We start from the raw sequence: 12,969 nt of genomic DNA on the forward strand, positions 1-12,969 counted from the left end.
TGTGCGTGCGCAAACCAGTGCGAGCGATCGGGAAGCGTTTGCTCGCTGCGCATAGACACCCCGGCTAAATAAGTGTCAGGAGAAGCCGTTTATGGGTTGGTGACAGGGGCTGGCCACTAGAAACGGGGGAGTGGAGGTGCGAACACAGGCGTGGCTGAGCGTCTTAATGTCGTTTCAGAGGCGCGCATAATTAAGAGACAGCGTCATAGTACACGTCACTTGGCTGAAATTTACACTGAAGCGCTCGCAGTGCTTGCGGTAGGGTATAGTCAACTTCAAGTGCTGCGATCGCATTTGATGGTACTCTGTTACCAGTGGTTGCATACACTTCCTGGAAATGACGTGCGCAAGTGGGCGTCTTAAGACCAGCTGGTAGGTGTCTGCATACACAACGTGATCGCATGATAAGACATAGTGGGCGTGCTAATGCCTTGCCGTGTGATCGCCTGACTTGCTGAATTTGCGAAGGCATCTAGCGTGCAAAGGCATCTATCGAGCGGGTCTGAATCGAGCCCTATATCTGAAACATTGGACTTTCAGTGAGTCTGTATATTCATTTGTAACAGTCCCGTGAGCGCCGCTGTTGCACGCTATCTTTGACGCACTCGATTGTAGCTCGCTGAGTCGGACTGTTTTCCTCCTGCATATCTTCTACAGGTGGAATCACACTGTGCAGACTCTCATCTCTTCCTTTGAGGCCTATGGGGACCTAATGAAGAAGTCTCAGGAAGGAAGGGATTTTTATGCAGACTTGGAAAGCAAAGTTGCCAAACTCCTGGAGAAAGCTCGGGGAGTGTACGAGGCCTCTCAAGCCAGCCGACAGCACATTCTGGAACGGTAATTTCCACTCTAAGCTCGTCTTGCATGCTCCTGTATTTTTTTTTTATTGTAAGTCGTGCACCGAAGTGTAATATTCCTTGTTTTGTTTTGGCTAGAGAACTGAAGAAGAAACCACCGCCTCGTCCAACAGCCCCTAAGCCGGCGCTAGAGAAGAGGATGTCTGACTTGGACCTTGGGAACGTTTCTGGTGCCGATCTTGCAGACATACAGCAGTTCTCCTCTTTATTCCTCTCTGATCTGCCCGAAGAGCTGAAGAGTTTACCCCCTGAAGCTCTTCTTGCTCACCTGGACCGGTTGTCTGCAGACGCCCTGGGCGTATATCCCGTAGATCCTGTAGCTGCTTATAGTGGAATAAGACCACCTGGCACGAACCCTTACAGGGATGGTAGAACAGCAAGTGCACCTATGCCGGATCCACAAGCAGTGCCTTTCAGCCAGGCTTCTTATAATGCTTTGCCTGGGCAAACACAACACTTCGCTGCCCGTATTATGCACGGTCACGCCTTCCCGCCAGTCTCTTATGGCAATATTCCTCCAGTGAGCTCTGGCACAGCCATCTCTTCACAGTTCATGCATCCACCCGCTACTCAGCCCAGCAGGCCTGGTCATATACCGACTTCTTCACCATCGCAGATTCCAGGCATGTATCCAGCGAGGGGACCTTTTCATCCGAACCCAGCATCTGCCACCGTGCCGCAAGGTTACCTCGCACAGAGGACTTCCCCACAGCATGTACCATTGCCGGTTTCTGGAGCGGCACCACTAGCACCTCAGTTTCAGCCAAATACTACAATGGCCTATAGAATGGGGCAGCCAGTCCCACAGTCATCAGCTGTACCTGTTGCCCTAAACCAGTGTGTCCAGCCTCCCGATTCAAGGCTGCATTTCCCTAATCCAGCAGCAATGAATCATTTTCATCCTCAGGTTGCGCAAGGCATTCGTCCAGCAACCACTACAGTGGACAGCATTCAAGGGCCCATTTCAAGCTACACAGCTCCCAGGTTGCCAGGCCCAGCCACTACGGGGGCACCTCTGCACAACCAGCCCATGCCGCCAAACTTTTCTCAGAGTGGTTATATGGGAGCTCCTGGGCATCCAGTAATGGGTCCGACCACTCCGTTTCCATATCCTCCAAGCGGGGTTCAAAATTATGTTCAACCACATTTACCACATCCTCAGTCATCTCAGATGTTTCAGATGCCTGGGCAGTCCCAGCCAAAGCTGGACGTGCAGGTACGGCAGCAGCCTCTTCCTGGACAGCCACAGTTCACAGCTCCTGCACTGCCTCAATTTACACCTCAGATGAGGGCCGTCCTTCATCCACAGCCGCCTACTGTCTATCAGCCACAGGGGCAGCCTCCAGGAATGCCTTTTATTAACCAAATGCCACCTCAGCAGCAGTTTCAGCAGTTTGCAGTGCAGCCTTCACACCCATCAGTTCAAGCCCCTCCACACGTAATGCCGCAGCGGTATCCAGTCACCCACCAGGATAACCTGCCACAGCAGCCTCTCCACACAACCTTTCCTGGTGCTCTGCCTAGAGCATCTCACCAGCAGGTACAAGCTATACCTCCACCCATGAGTCAGTCGTCGTCTCAAATTCTCAACCATCCTTCAGTTCCCACAATGCAAACTCTACCTCCTGGATCAGCGTCCCAAATTGCGCCAACAATGCCCTTTGTTCCCCCTGCGAGACACACAGTTCCCTCTGCTGGTGGTATAGTGAATTCAATACCACCTGGATCTCAAATGCCAATAGGAGCACCTCAAGCTGCTCCTCTTTCTCATCACATACAACCTCCTGGTAGCCCGGCTCTGAGCCAGTTACCAGGTGCAGCTATTGTGTCTGGAGCTCCAGCCATTCCTTCTCCAGCACCTTCTCCCCAGCCATCTCTGGTTGTCCAACCTCCAGCAGTCCTTTCATCTACTGTGTCTACCTCTACAACTATGCCTCAGAGACCACCTCCTACATTGACACCTGGAACAACACCGTTAAGTCAAGGATCTACTGATCCTGTCTTTCAGAGGCAGAGCTCCACCACAGATGATCTTCTTTCATCTAGCCCTGAGAGCCAACATGGAGGGTCGAAAACTTCAGTTGGGCAACCATTGTTGCAACCGACCAAAGCTGATTCTAAGGATGGGCAGAAACCCAAGAGCATTCAGCTGATAGAGAATGATCCGTATGAAAAGCCGGAACGCATCATGAGGCTGTTGTCTGACCTCGAACGTTTCCGCGTTGTGGTTGGAGCTCTCGAAAAACCAGTACCTGGATCTGCAACCCAGTTGGATTTCATGTGGAAAGAGTTCCAGGATGCCCAGGAGAAGGAGGCTAGACACCTTTCCATTGCCATTGCTCGTTGTTATACTATGAAGAACAGGCATCAGGACATTATGCCATATGACAAAAATCGCATCGTCCTACAGTCTGGAAAGGATGATTACATCAATGCTAGTAAGATCGAGGACCTCTCGCCATACTGCCCAACTGTCATCGCCACGCAGGCACCGCTGGCAGGAACAGCCTCTGACTTCTGGTTAATGATTTATGAACAGAAGGTCTCATTGATTGTCATGTTGGTGTCTGACCTGGAGATAGAAAAGGTGAGTGCCTCGACCAGTCATTCATCTACTTACTACCTGTGTCTTCCCATTGCATGGTACATTGGGCAGTTTTGTAATGAGAAGAGGATCGGTTGTACATAGAAGTATCACAATTGTGCATTCATGCAATAGCAGCTAATAGGTGATTCCATTTGTCTGGTCCATCGTGTAGTGACAAAAACTGGCCACCTACGGGCACAAAAGGAAATTGATGATTTGGCACAAGGGTAGTAAGCCTTTCCAATATATTGGCATAAATAATTGCCTTGTCTGATTTTGTTTCTTAAAAACCTTGCCATGAAATGCATCATTTATTTTATTTTTAAATCTGAATAATGAATTCCATTTATATGTCCAGCATGCGGTTCACCTGGAGGCATCTGTGATAGTAATTCCTATCTGCCCTCCTTTTTCCACCATTAGGTTTGTAATGTTTTAGTGCGAATATCATACTCATTGTATATATTCAAACACCTCAAGTGTTGCCTTTGTCACCCAAATCATATGTGAGAGATTTAATGGATTATATCCCAAATATTATATAAATCGTGTCAAACTGGATATATCTCCATTCAAGACAAATAAATGGTCATTGATAAACCTGAACCAATAAGTGATTCCCTCTTTGACCCTGCGCCAGGCGCACCTCTGGGACTCCCAGGTGACAGGCGCTTGTTATAAAATCGTCATTAGCACCTAATTAACTCAATTCTAACGCTCTTAAAGTGATCAGTGACCTTCATTAGGATGTACAAAGAGAGAATATATGGAAATCTGATTCACAAAACCACATTTATTAACCTTAAAGCAAGTAAAACAAAAAAATACTACATTTTAAGAGGCGCAGTGTGCCCTGGACAAACCGACATATTTCTGCGAAATACCCACAACCTGTAATTTTCATTCATAAAATGAGCAAAATACACAAAATTGTGAGAAAATAAAAAGAAATCCGTACCTTCAAAAGTCAGACGAGTCCGGGCGCAATGAGCCTGAGAGGCCAGGAAGGTCACTACTGCACGCCACGCAGGCGGTGGGAAAACTGACTAGGGGGGTTTCAAACAGCACCTAGAGATAGGAAGGGCAGGACCCTGCGCCCCCTTCCAGGCGGAGAGGTGAGAGAGAACATCTTAGTGGTGCCTGTCAGGCCAGCTGCGCCTGACGCAGGTTAAAGGGACAGTCTTCCCAAAAACCTTAGAAGATAGTGGGATAGCTGGGGACGAAAGGCGGCCAATGGCCGTACCCTTTGCTTGCCGGGAGTATGCGTTCTAGAAGATAAAATAATTACGGTCAGATATAAGAAACAGATATAAGAAATGTTTAGTTACGGTGATCAATTTTGCAAGAGATATTGATGCACATAGTTTGGGGGTATGTACATGTGTATAAGACATCTAGCCTAAATCCATTGTTCTTTTAGTTCACCCAATATGTCCAATATAATCTTATAAGCAAATGTAATATAAACTGTAGGGAGGTAATCAAATGAGCCAGTTACAAGGGTCAGTAACTAAATCTTCGTTACTCTCTAGGATCCTTAGTGCCTCATTTACTTAGAAAAAGAAAATTCCATATTAACATTTTTAAACATCTCCAACTAATTTTAAAAACATCTGTATGTTCCTTTTATGTGAAAAAACTGTATTCTACTAATAACATCATATGCAAAAATGTATAATGCATTCATTATTCTATACTACTTCTTCATTATAATGCTATTTTTTATTATGCTACCATGTTTTATTTCATACACTTTCCCATTTAGTTTTATCCCCCCATATTCTTCTGTTCATATATTGTGTGGGATCTGGTCTAAAGATCTACAGTAAAAATGTAGACAATGTGTAGATAGACAGGCAATAGGTCGACAGGTTTAAAAGGTTGACACATTTTTTTGTTTGGTTAGGGTTAGACACTGGACGGTTAGGGTCAGGCACCAAGGGGAAGGGTTAGGGCGAAGATTAGGGATACAAAAAAAAAAGTCTACCATTTTCATGTCGACCATCAGCAGGTCGACCTTTTGACCCTGTCGACCATTTGTACCTGTTGACCTTCTTACATGTTGAGTTTGTGTGTCGACCTTTTGTCCCTGTCGACTTATTGCCTGTCTAACATATGGTGTCTATCTAGACATTGTCTAACTTTTTACTGTAGACCTTTCTATCCACATCCATATTGTGTATGCATTAGATAAAGGCTGCAGTGTGAGGGGGCGCTGGGAGGGGCAGTGTGAGGGGGCGCTGGGAGGGGCAGTGTGAGGGGGCGCTGTGAGGGGGCAGTGTGAGGGGGCGCTGTGAGGGGGCAGTGTGAGGGGCGCTGGGAGGGGCAGTGTGTGAGGGGGCGCTGGGAGGGGCAGTGTGTGAGGGGGCGCTGGGAGGGGCAGTGTGTGAGGGGGCGCTGGGAGGGGCAGTGTGTGAGGGGGCGCTGGGAGGGGCAGTGTGTGAGGGGGCGCTGGGAGGGGCAGTGTGTGAGGGGGCGCTGGGAGGGGCAGTGTGTGAGGGGGCGCTGGGAGGGGCAGTGTGTGAGGGGGCGCTGGGAGGGGCAGTGTGTGAGGGGGCGCTGGGAGGGGCAGTGTGAGGGGGTAGTGTGGGTGGCGCTGGGAGGGGCAGTGTGAGGGGCGCTGGAAGGGGGCAGTGTGAGGGGCGCTGGAAGGGGGCATTGTGAGGGGCGCTGGAAGGGGGCAGTGTGTGGGGGGCTGGAAGGGGCACTGGGAGGGGCAGTGTGGGGGGGGCACTGGGAGGGGCAGTGTGTGAGGGGGCGCTGGGAGGGGCAGTGTGTGAGGGGGCGCTGGGAGGGGCAGTGTGTGAGGGGGCGCTGGGAGGGGCAGTGTGTGAGGGGGCGCTGGGAGGGGCAGTGTGTGAGGGGGCGCTGGGAGGGGCAGTGTGTGAGGGGGCGCTGGGAGGGGCAGTGTGAGGGGGTAGTGTGGGTGGCGCTGGGAGGGGCAGTGTGAGGGGCGCTGGAAGGGGGCAGTGTGAGGGGCGCTGGAAGGGGGCATTGTGAGGGGCGCTGGAAGGGGGCAGTGTGTGGGGGGCTGGAAGGGGCACTGGGAGGGGCAGTGTGGGGGGGGCACTGGGAGGGGCAGTGTGGGGGGGGCACTGGGAGGGGCAGTGTGTGAGGGGCGCTGGGAGGGGCAGTGTATGAGGGGCGCTGGGAGGGGCAGTGTGGGGGGGGGCACTGGGAGGGGCAGTGTATGAGGGGGGCCCTGGGAGGGGCAGTGTATGAGGGGGGCCGGAAGGGGCAGTGCATGAGGGGGGCCGGAAGGGGCAGTGCATGAGGGGCGCCGGAAGGGGAAGTGTGAGGGTTGCTGGAAGGGGCAGTGTTGGGATGTTACAGCGCACTAACCTGAGCGTCTCTTTTCCAGCAAAAAGTTGTGCGGTATTTCCCCAGCGAGCGCGGTCAGCCTCTGGTTCATGGACACATCACTCTGACCCTCACCAGCCACAAAGTGGCCGACACACACGTGGAGAGGGTCATCTCCCTGCAGTACAAGGACCAAAGCCTGAAACGTTCCATCATTCACCTCCAGTTCACGTCCTGGCCTGAGCTGTACGTATGAGTGAGAGACGATGGGGAAGGGGCTGCAGATTTATAGGGGGTCTATAGGAAAAGCCATGGTCACTTAATGGCTTTGGAGGCTGGTACTGACCCGTCTGGGTATCTAATAAAGATGGGTGGAGATACGGAGCTATGATGGGGAGGGTGGCAGGAGCTGGAAGAGGGCGATGACAGTGGTTTATTGGGGAAAGTGGCTACAGGATGGTCATTGGGAATATGTACGTGTCTGAGTGGTCTTCTCTTGTTGCTTTATTTTAGGGGACTCCCTGACAGTAAAGGAAACCTGCTGCGATTCATCCAGGATGTGCATAAACACTACTTACACCAGCGCCCCCTTCATACGCCCATCGTGGTGCACTGCAGGTAAGTAGTCCTGCCAGCCACACATTCTGGAGGATACCCTGCTCTTAGCCCATTCCATTACCATCTGCTGTATGTACGGAGCAGGTTGGGTACAGGATGCCGGCGGTCACAATACCGGCAGCTGCATCCCGACAGTCAGAATCCCAATCCAAGTAGGTGAGTATTCTAACCCCTAACCCTCCCCACCCTGCAGCCTAACCCTCCCCACCCTGCAGCCTAACCCTCCCCACCCTGCAGCCTAACCCTCCCCACCCTGCAGCCTAACCCTCCCCACCCTGCAGCCTAACCCTCCCCACCCTGCAGCCTAACCCTCCCCACCCGGCAGCCTAACCCTCCCCACCCGGCAGCCTAACCCTCCCCACCCGGCAGCCTAACCCTCCCCACCCGGCAGCCTAACCCTCCCCACCCGGCAGCCTAACCCTCCCCACCCGGCAGCCTAACCCTCCCCACCCGGCAGCCTAACCCTCCCCACCCGGCAGCCTAACCCTCCCCCCAACCTACAGCCTCCTGCAGCCTAACCCTTCCCACCCTGCAGCCTAACCCTTCCCACCCTGCAGCCTAACCCTCCCCACCCTGCAGCCTAACCCTCCTCCCCCTAGTGCCTAACCCTCCTCCCCCTAGTGCCTAACCCTCCCCACCCCTCAGCCTAACCCTAACCCTCCCCCCAGTGCCTAACCCTCCCTCTAACCCTTTCCATCAGGACACAGCGGTCTGGATTCTGGCGCTGGGATTCCCTGCAGCCTAAGCCTCCCCACCCGGCAGCCTAAGCCTCCCCACCCGGCAGCCTAAGCCTCCCCACCCGGCAGCCTAAGCCTCCCCACCCGGCAGCCTAAGCCTCCCCACCCCGCAGCCTAAGCCTCCCCACCCCGCAGCCTAAGCCTCCAACCCTAACCCTCCCCCCAGTGCCTAACCCTCTCCATCAGGACACCAGCGCTCTGGATTCTGGCGCTGGGATTCCGTCTGCTGTTGGAGTTCCATCGCCGGTATTCTGAGTGTCGGGATCTTAACCGCCAAAATGCTAACTACATTCTTATGGAGCATTTCCATGGCGGCACAGGCTTATCTCGTGCAACAGACGATCCCTAGAAAATGTCCCTAATGCTACATGTGATCTCTTGTAGCTCCGGCGTGGGGAGGACCGGGGCTTTCTGCCTCCTATATGCCGCCGTGCAGGAAGTGGAGGCTGGCAACGGTATCCCTGAGCTGGCGGATCTGATGAAGAAGATGAGGCAGCAGAGGAAGCACATGCTGCAGGAGAAGGTGCGATTGCCGGAACCCTCTGTTATGTGATGTACTGTATGTTATACCAGGGACGTGTGTGACTGTATCCTCTGTGCTTCCCTAATATACATACACCTGATGTACTGTTATGTGATGTATGCTATACCAGGGACGTGTGTGACTGTATCCTCTGTGCTTCCCTAATATACATACACCTGATGTACTGTTATGTGATGTATGCTATATCAGGGACATGTGTGACTGTATCCTCTCTGCTTCCCTAATATACATACACCTGATGTACTGTTATGTGATGTATGCTATATCAGGGACATGTGTGACTGTATCCTCTCTGCTTCCCTAATATACATACACCTGATGTACTGTTATGTGATGTATGCTATACCAGGGACGTGTGTGACTGTATCCTCTGTGCTTCCCTAATATACATACACCTGATGTACTGTTATGTGATGTATGCTATACCAGGGACGTGTGTGACTGTATCCTCTGTGCTTCCCTAATATACATACACCTGATGTACTGTTATGTGATGTATGCTATACCAGGGACGTGTGTGACTGTATCCTCTGTGCTTCCCTAATATACATACACCTGATGTACTGTTATGTGATGTATGCTATATCAGGGACATGTGTGACTGTATCCTCTCTGCTTCCCTAATATACATACACCTGATGTACTGTTATGTGATGTATGCTATATCAGGGACATGTGTGACTGTATCCTCTCTGCTTCCCTAATATACATACACCTGATGTACTGTTATGTGATGTATGCTATACCAGGGACGTGTGTGACTGTATCCTCTGTGCTTCCCTAATATACATACACCTGATGTACTGTTATGTGATGTATGCTATACCAGGGACGTGTGTGACTGTATCCTCTGTGCTTCCCTAATATACATACACCTGATGTACTGTTATGTGATGTATGCTATACCAGGGACGTGTGTGACTGTATCCTCTGTGCTTCCCTAATATACATACACCTGATGTACTGTTATGTGATGTATGCTATACCAGGGACGTGTGTGACTGTATCCTCTGTGCTTCCCTAATATAGATACACCTGATGTACTGTTATGTGATGTATGCTATATCAGGGACATGTGTGACTGTATCCTCTCTGCTTCCCTAATATACATACACCTGATGTACTGTTATGTGATGTATGCTATATCAGGGACATGTGTGACTGTATCCTCTCTGCTTCCCTAATATACATACACCTGATGTACTGTTATGTGATGTATGCTATACCAGGGACGTGTGTGACTGTATCCTCTGTGCTTCCCTAATATACATACACCTGATGTACTGTTATGTGATGTATGCTATACCAGGGACGTGTGTGACTGTATCCTCTGTGCTTCCCTAATATAGATACACCTGAAGTTCTGTTATGATGCGATTCTGAAGCACGCGGAGCAGGTTCTACAGCGACACGGGGTCTGCACCCCCTCCTCCAACAAGCCCCAGCACAGCTCTGCACAGAAGGTGTGTATCTGAAGCTAAGGGCACTACCCTTGGGGGTGATGTGGGTCAGAGATGGCAGCAGGGACAGGAGGTGTAGTGGAAGGGGAGGGCGGAGAATCGCCTATACCTAGTACTAGCACTCGTATCTGATCACTTTGTTATGGGGTCTTGTTAATAACACTTGTGGTTTTCATTCCAGCTGTACAGCCTGCAAGATCCCCAGGACATTGTGCTTGGCGGGGACATGCCCATCAGCTCAATCCAAGCTACCATCGCAAAGCTCAGTATTAAACCCTGCTGTGGCAGCCCCGAGAGTACCAACCACTGTCAGCCAGCGCCAATTCAAGACCCTTTCATAAACGAGCAGATGACAAGTGACATCCTGCAGCTGGTGCTTCCTCCCAGTACTTCGCAGCCGGTCCTTACCGCGCCAATAACCGCAGAGCCACATTCATCTCCCATCCAGCCTCAGGCTGCCGCCAATGGCCCTGCCAGCAGCATAACCGCTGAATCGACCAACCACAGTGCCTCCGTCCCTGCCGAAGTCATGGCGAGTCCGGAGCATATTTCTGCTCCTACCCCGCCACCATCGTCGTCTTCTCTCAACCTGCTGGCCTCTCTGACCCCCGAGGCCTTCAGCCTGGACAGCTCTCAGCGAGGAAAGCAGAAGATGAACAAGAACAGCTTTCTCCAGCCGCAGAACGGAGGGGGCCTGGCACGGGGTGGTAAAACGGGCGATGACCCTCTGAATATGCTGGACCCACTGTGGACACTGAATAAATCCTAGTCTGTGTGGAGGCCTCAGGACAATGAGGTCCTTTCCAATCCATCTCGTCATCCCAGATCTGAGCAGACACCGGATATAGGAACGTAGTCACTCTCAGACCACGGTTTAGGCACAGTTATCTCTCCTCTGGGTCTGTATGACCATAAATACTTATCTGTATATACACTACACTCCACATGACTCTTATTGCTGCCTTAACATTACACTAGACTGGTGCTGGGTGACCTTATGGACTTACCATGGAAATGGTGCCAATAGGCTGGTAAGAACCCGGTGACCAGTCAGTGACCTAACACCTGAGAATTACACTGACCAGAGGACTGCAGACTGCCCACCCAGCTCAGGTCAACGTGGGCAATGTAGTGACCGGCCCGTGCTTCAGCTGACCCTGCTTAGGATGTGGACCCGGAATGTGGGATAAAGTCTGCCTTACAAAGCGAAGGATCTCTTGGTTAAACTCCCACTTATGTCCGTTTGTAGAGGACCATTTGCAGTACATAGCCATGGACTAGACGTAGGAAATGCAGAGTAACGTTATGAAGGGGAAGAGATGATAATAGACACCTAGCTTATGAAATCTTTGCAAACTAGAAGTCAAGTACAAGTAATAAGCGTTTTGCAACATTTATAGCCATTTAGAAACGATTTGAAGGGAAGCTTCACTTGTTTCGGAGTTGTCAGATTTGTACCCACTGCGTATAGTAGCCCAGATTCCATTAGTACAATGCATGGTTGGGAGTAGTGCTAACGTACCACCTGCGCACGCTTCAGCACAGAGGGATTTTCCATCTTTGCACAGTAACAGCTGAGAATACTGCAGGAGGGGACATTGCAGAAAGATACAGCTAAGCCAAGACTCGCGTCCCTATCCTAAACACAGCGCACCACAAAGCCTAGCTACACGTGATTATCTCCAGCATGTGGGAATATTACTGGCACTGAAGGGTTAATATGCAGCTGTTGCCTGTATGCAGTGGAAGCAGCAATCTGATTGGCTGAAACAATATTCCTGCGACCCCCTGTCTCTCACAGAGAAGATACACTGGGGGTCTCGGAGACATGGCTGGTTCCCAGGGAGTGACCCGGCTGCACGCCCATGTCTGTGTATGCCATTGCTGCTTGTGGTTGTTGGTGGCACCTCATTAAAGCTAATTACTGTATATAAAGTGACCCGGTGTGTCCGAGATTAAGCTTTCTGTGCAACCCTTCGTGTCACAGCCTCTCCCTGCGTCTGTCTGTGAAATCATTGACCTTCTACAAATGGTTGTAGCGATATATTAATTGTCTCGGTAGCAGCTCCGGGAATGACGTCTGCGTCTGAAATGCATAGGACACCTTTATAGTGTTACACCATTCCGCACTTGCACGAAACGCGTCGGGATGGGGCAGTGTGAGGCTATACTGTCATGATTTATGTTGTATAATTACGTTTGATCCATTCTGTTCTCCCGTTGCCATAGTAATCAGCCAGTACATAAACGTGCAGTCCTGCTTATAAAAAGTACAAAGCTTTTCTCTAGCTCTCGGTTTCCAATCTTCTACGGCTCTAAAAATTGTAATTGTCAGAAAAACGACTTGATTGCTGCAGCTTTGTACCCCTGTGTAACTCTCTGCATATCCCAAACATACTATGTGACTTTTATAGCGTGTATTTTACAACAGTTTGATTTTCATGCCCCCATATGTACAGTATGAATAAGCATATTTTAAATTATAAAATAAATATTGAAAAGAAACAAAAATACTGTCTGGTAACATTTACTTGTCTCTGAGGGGTCTGCTGCTAATTGTGGGGTGGGACTGCAGCTTTAAATAATCTGGCGGACGGTTTCGTATGGGAGCGTTATTACCAGACTTGTGTATGAGGTCTTTCAGAATCTTAATGATAACTATCTGTGCAGTTTGGATTAAGTGTATGTCTCCTGCCCATCATGGACTCCAGATCCCAGTAAGAAATAGGATTGAGAGGATGATATTGTGACGTGGGTTCTGGCATCTCATCATTTGCAGTGTGTTTGGATATTATCCTGCGTTCTTAGCGGAGAGCTGGTGCGCCGGTGAATAGCGCTGTACAAATGTCACTACAGAGCAAATGAT

The 12,969-nt window shown here is 50.5% G+C and overlaps 1 protein-coding gene across 1 annotated transcript in view; it reads left to right on the forward strand.

The window, feature by feature from the left end:
• The window catches only part of PTPN23 (protein tyrosine phosphatase non-receptor type 23), a 59,226-nt gene extending 46,623 nt beyond the window's left edge, over positions 1-12,603 (forward strand). Inside the window, exons 18-24 of the mRNA XM_088463977.1 lie at positions 658-837; positions 936-3,444; positions 6,806-6,990; positions 7,258-7,362; positions 8,484-8,622; positions 9,993-10,106; positions 10,285-12,603. Of these exons, the coding sequence (XP_088320103.1) occupies positions 658-837; positions 936-3,444; positions 6,806-6,990; positions 7,258-7,362; positions 8,484-8,622; positions 9,993-10,106; positions 10,285-10,872 (3,820 nt within the window). The 3' untranslated portion in view covers positions 10,873-12,603. The remainder of the gene's footprint in view (positions 1-657; positions 838-935; positions 3,445-6,805; positions 6,991-7,257; positions 7,363-8,483; positions 8,623-9,992; positions 10,107-10,284) is intronic.
• The last annotated feature ends 366 nt before the right edge of the window (positions 12,604-12,969 follow it).

This window comes from Taudactylus pleione, unplaced genomic scaffold (assembly GCF_031769625.1).
Source record: "Taudactylus pleione unplaced genomic scaffold, aTauple2 ptg001542l, whole genome shotgun sequence".
Classification (NCBI taxonomy): Eukaryota; Metazoa; Chordata; class Amphibia; order Anura; family Myobatrachidae; genus Taudactylus; species Taudactylus pleione.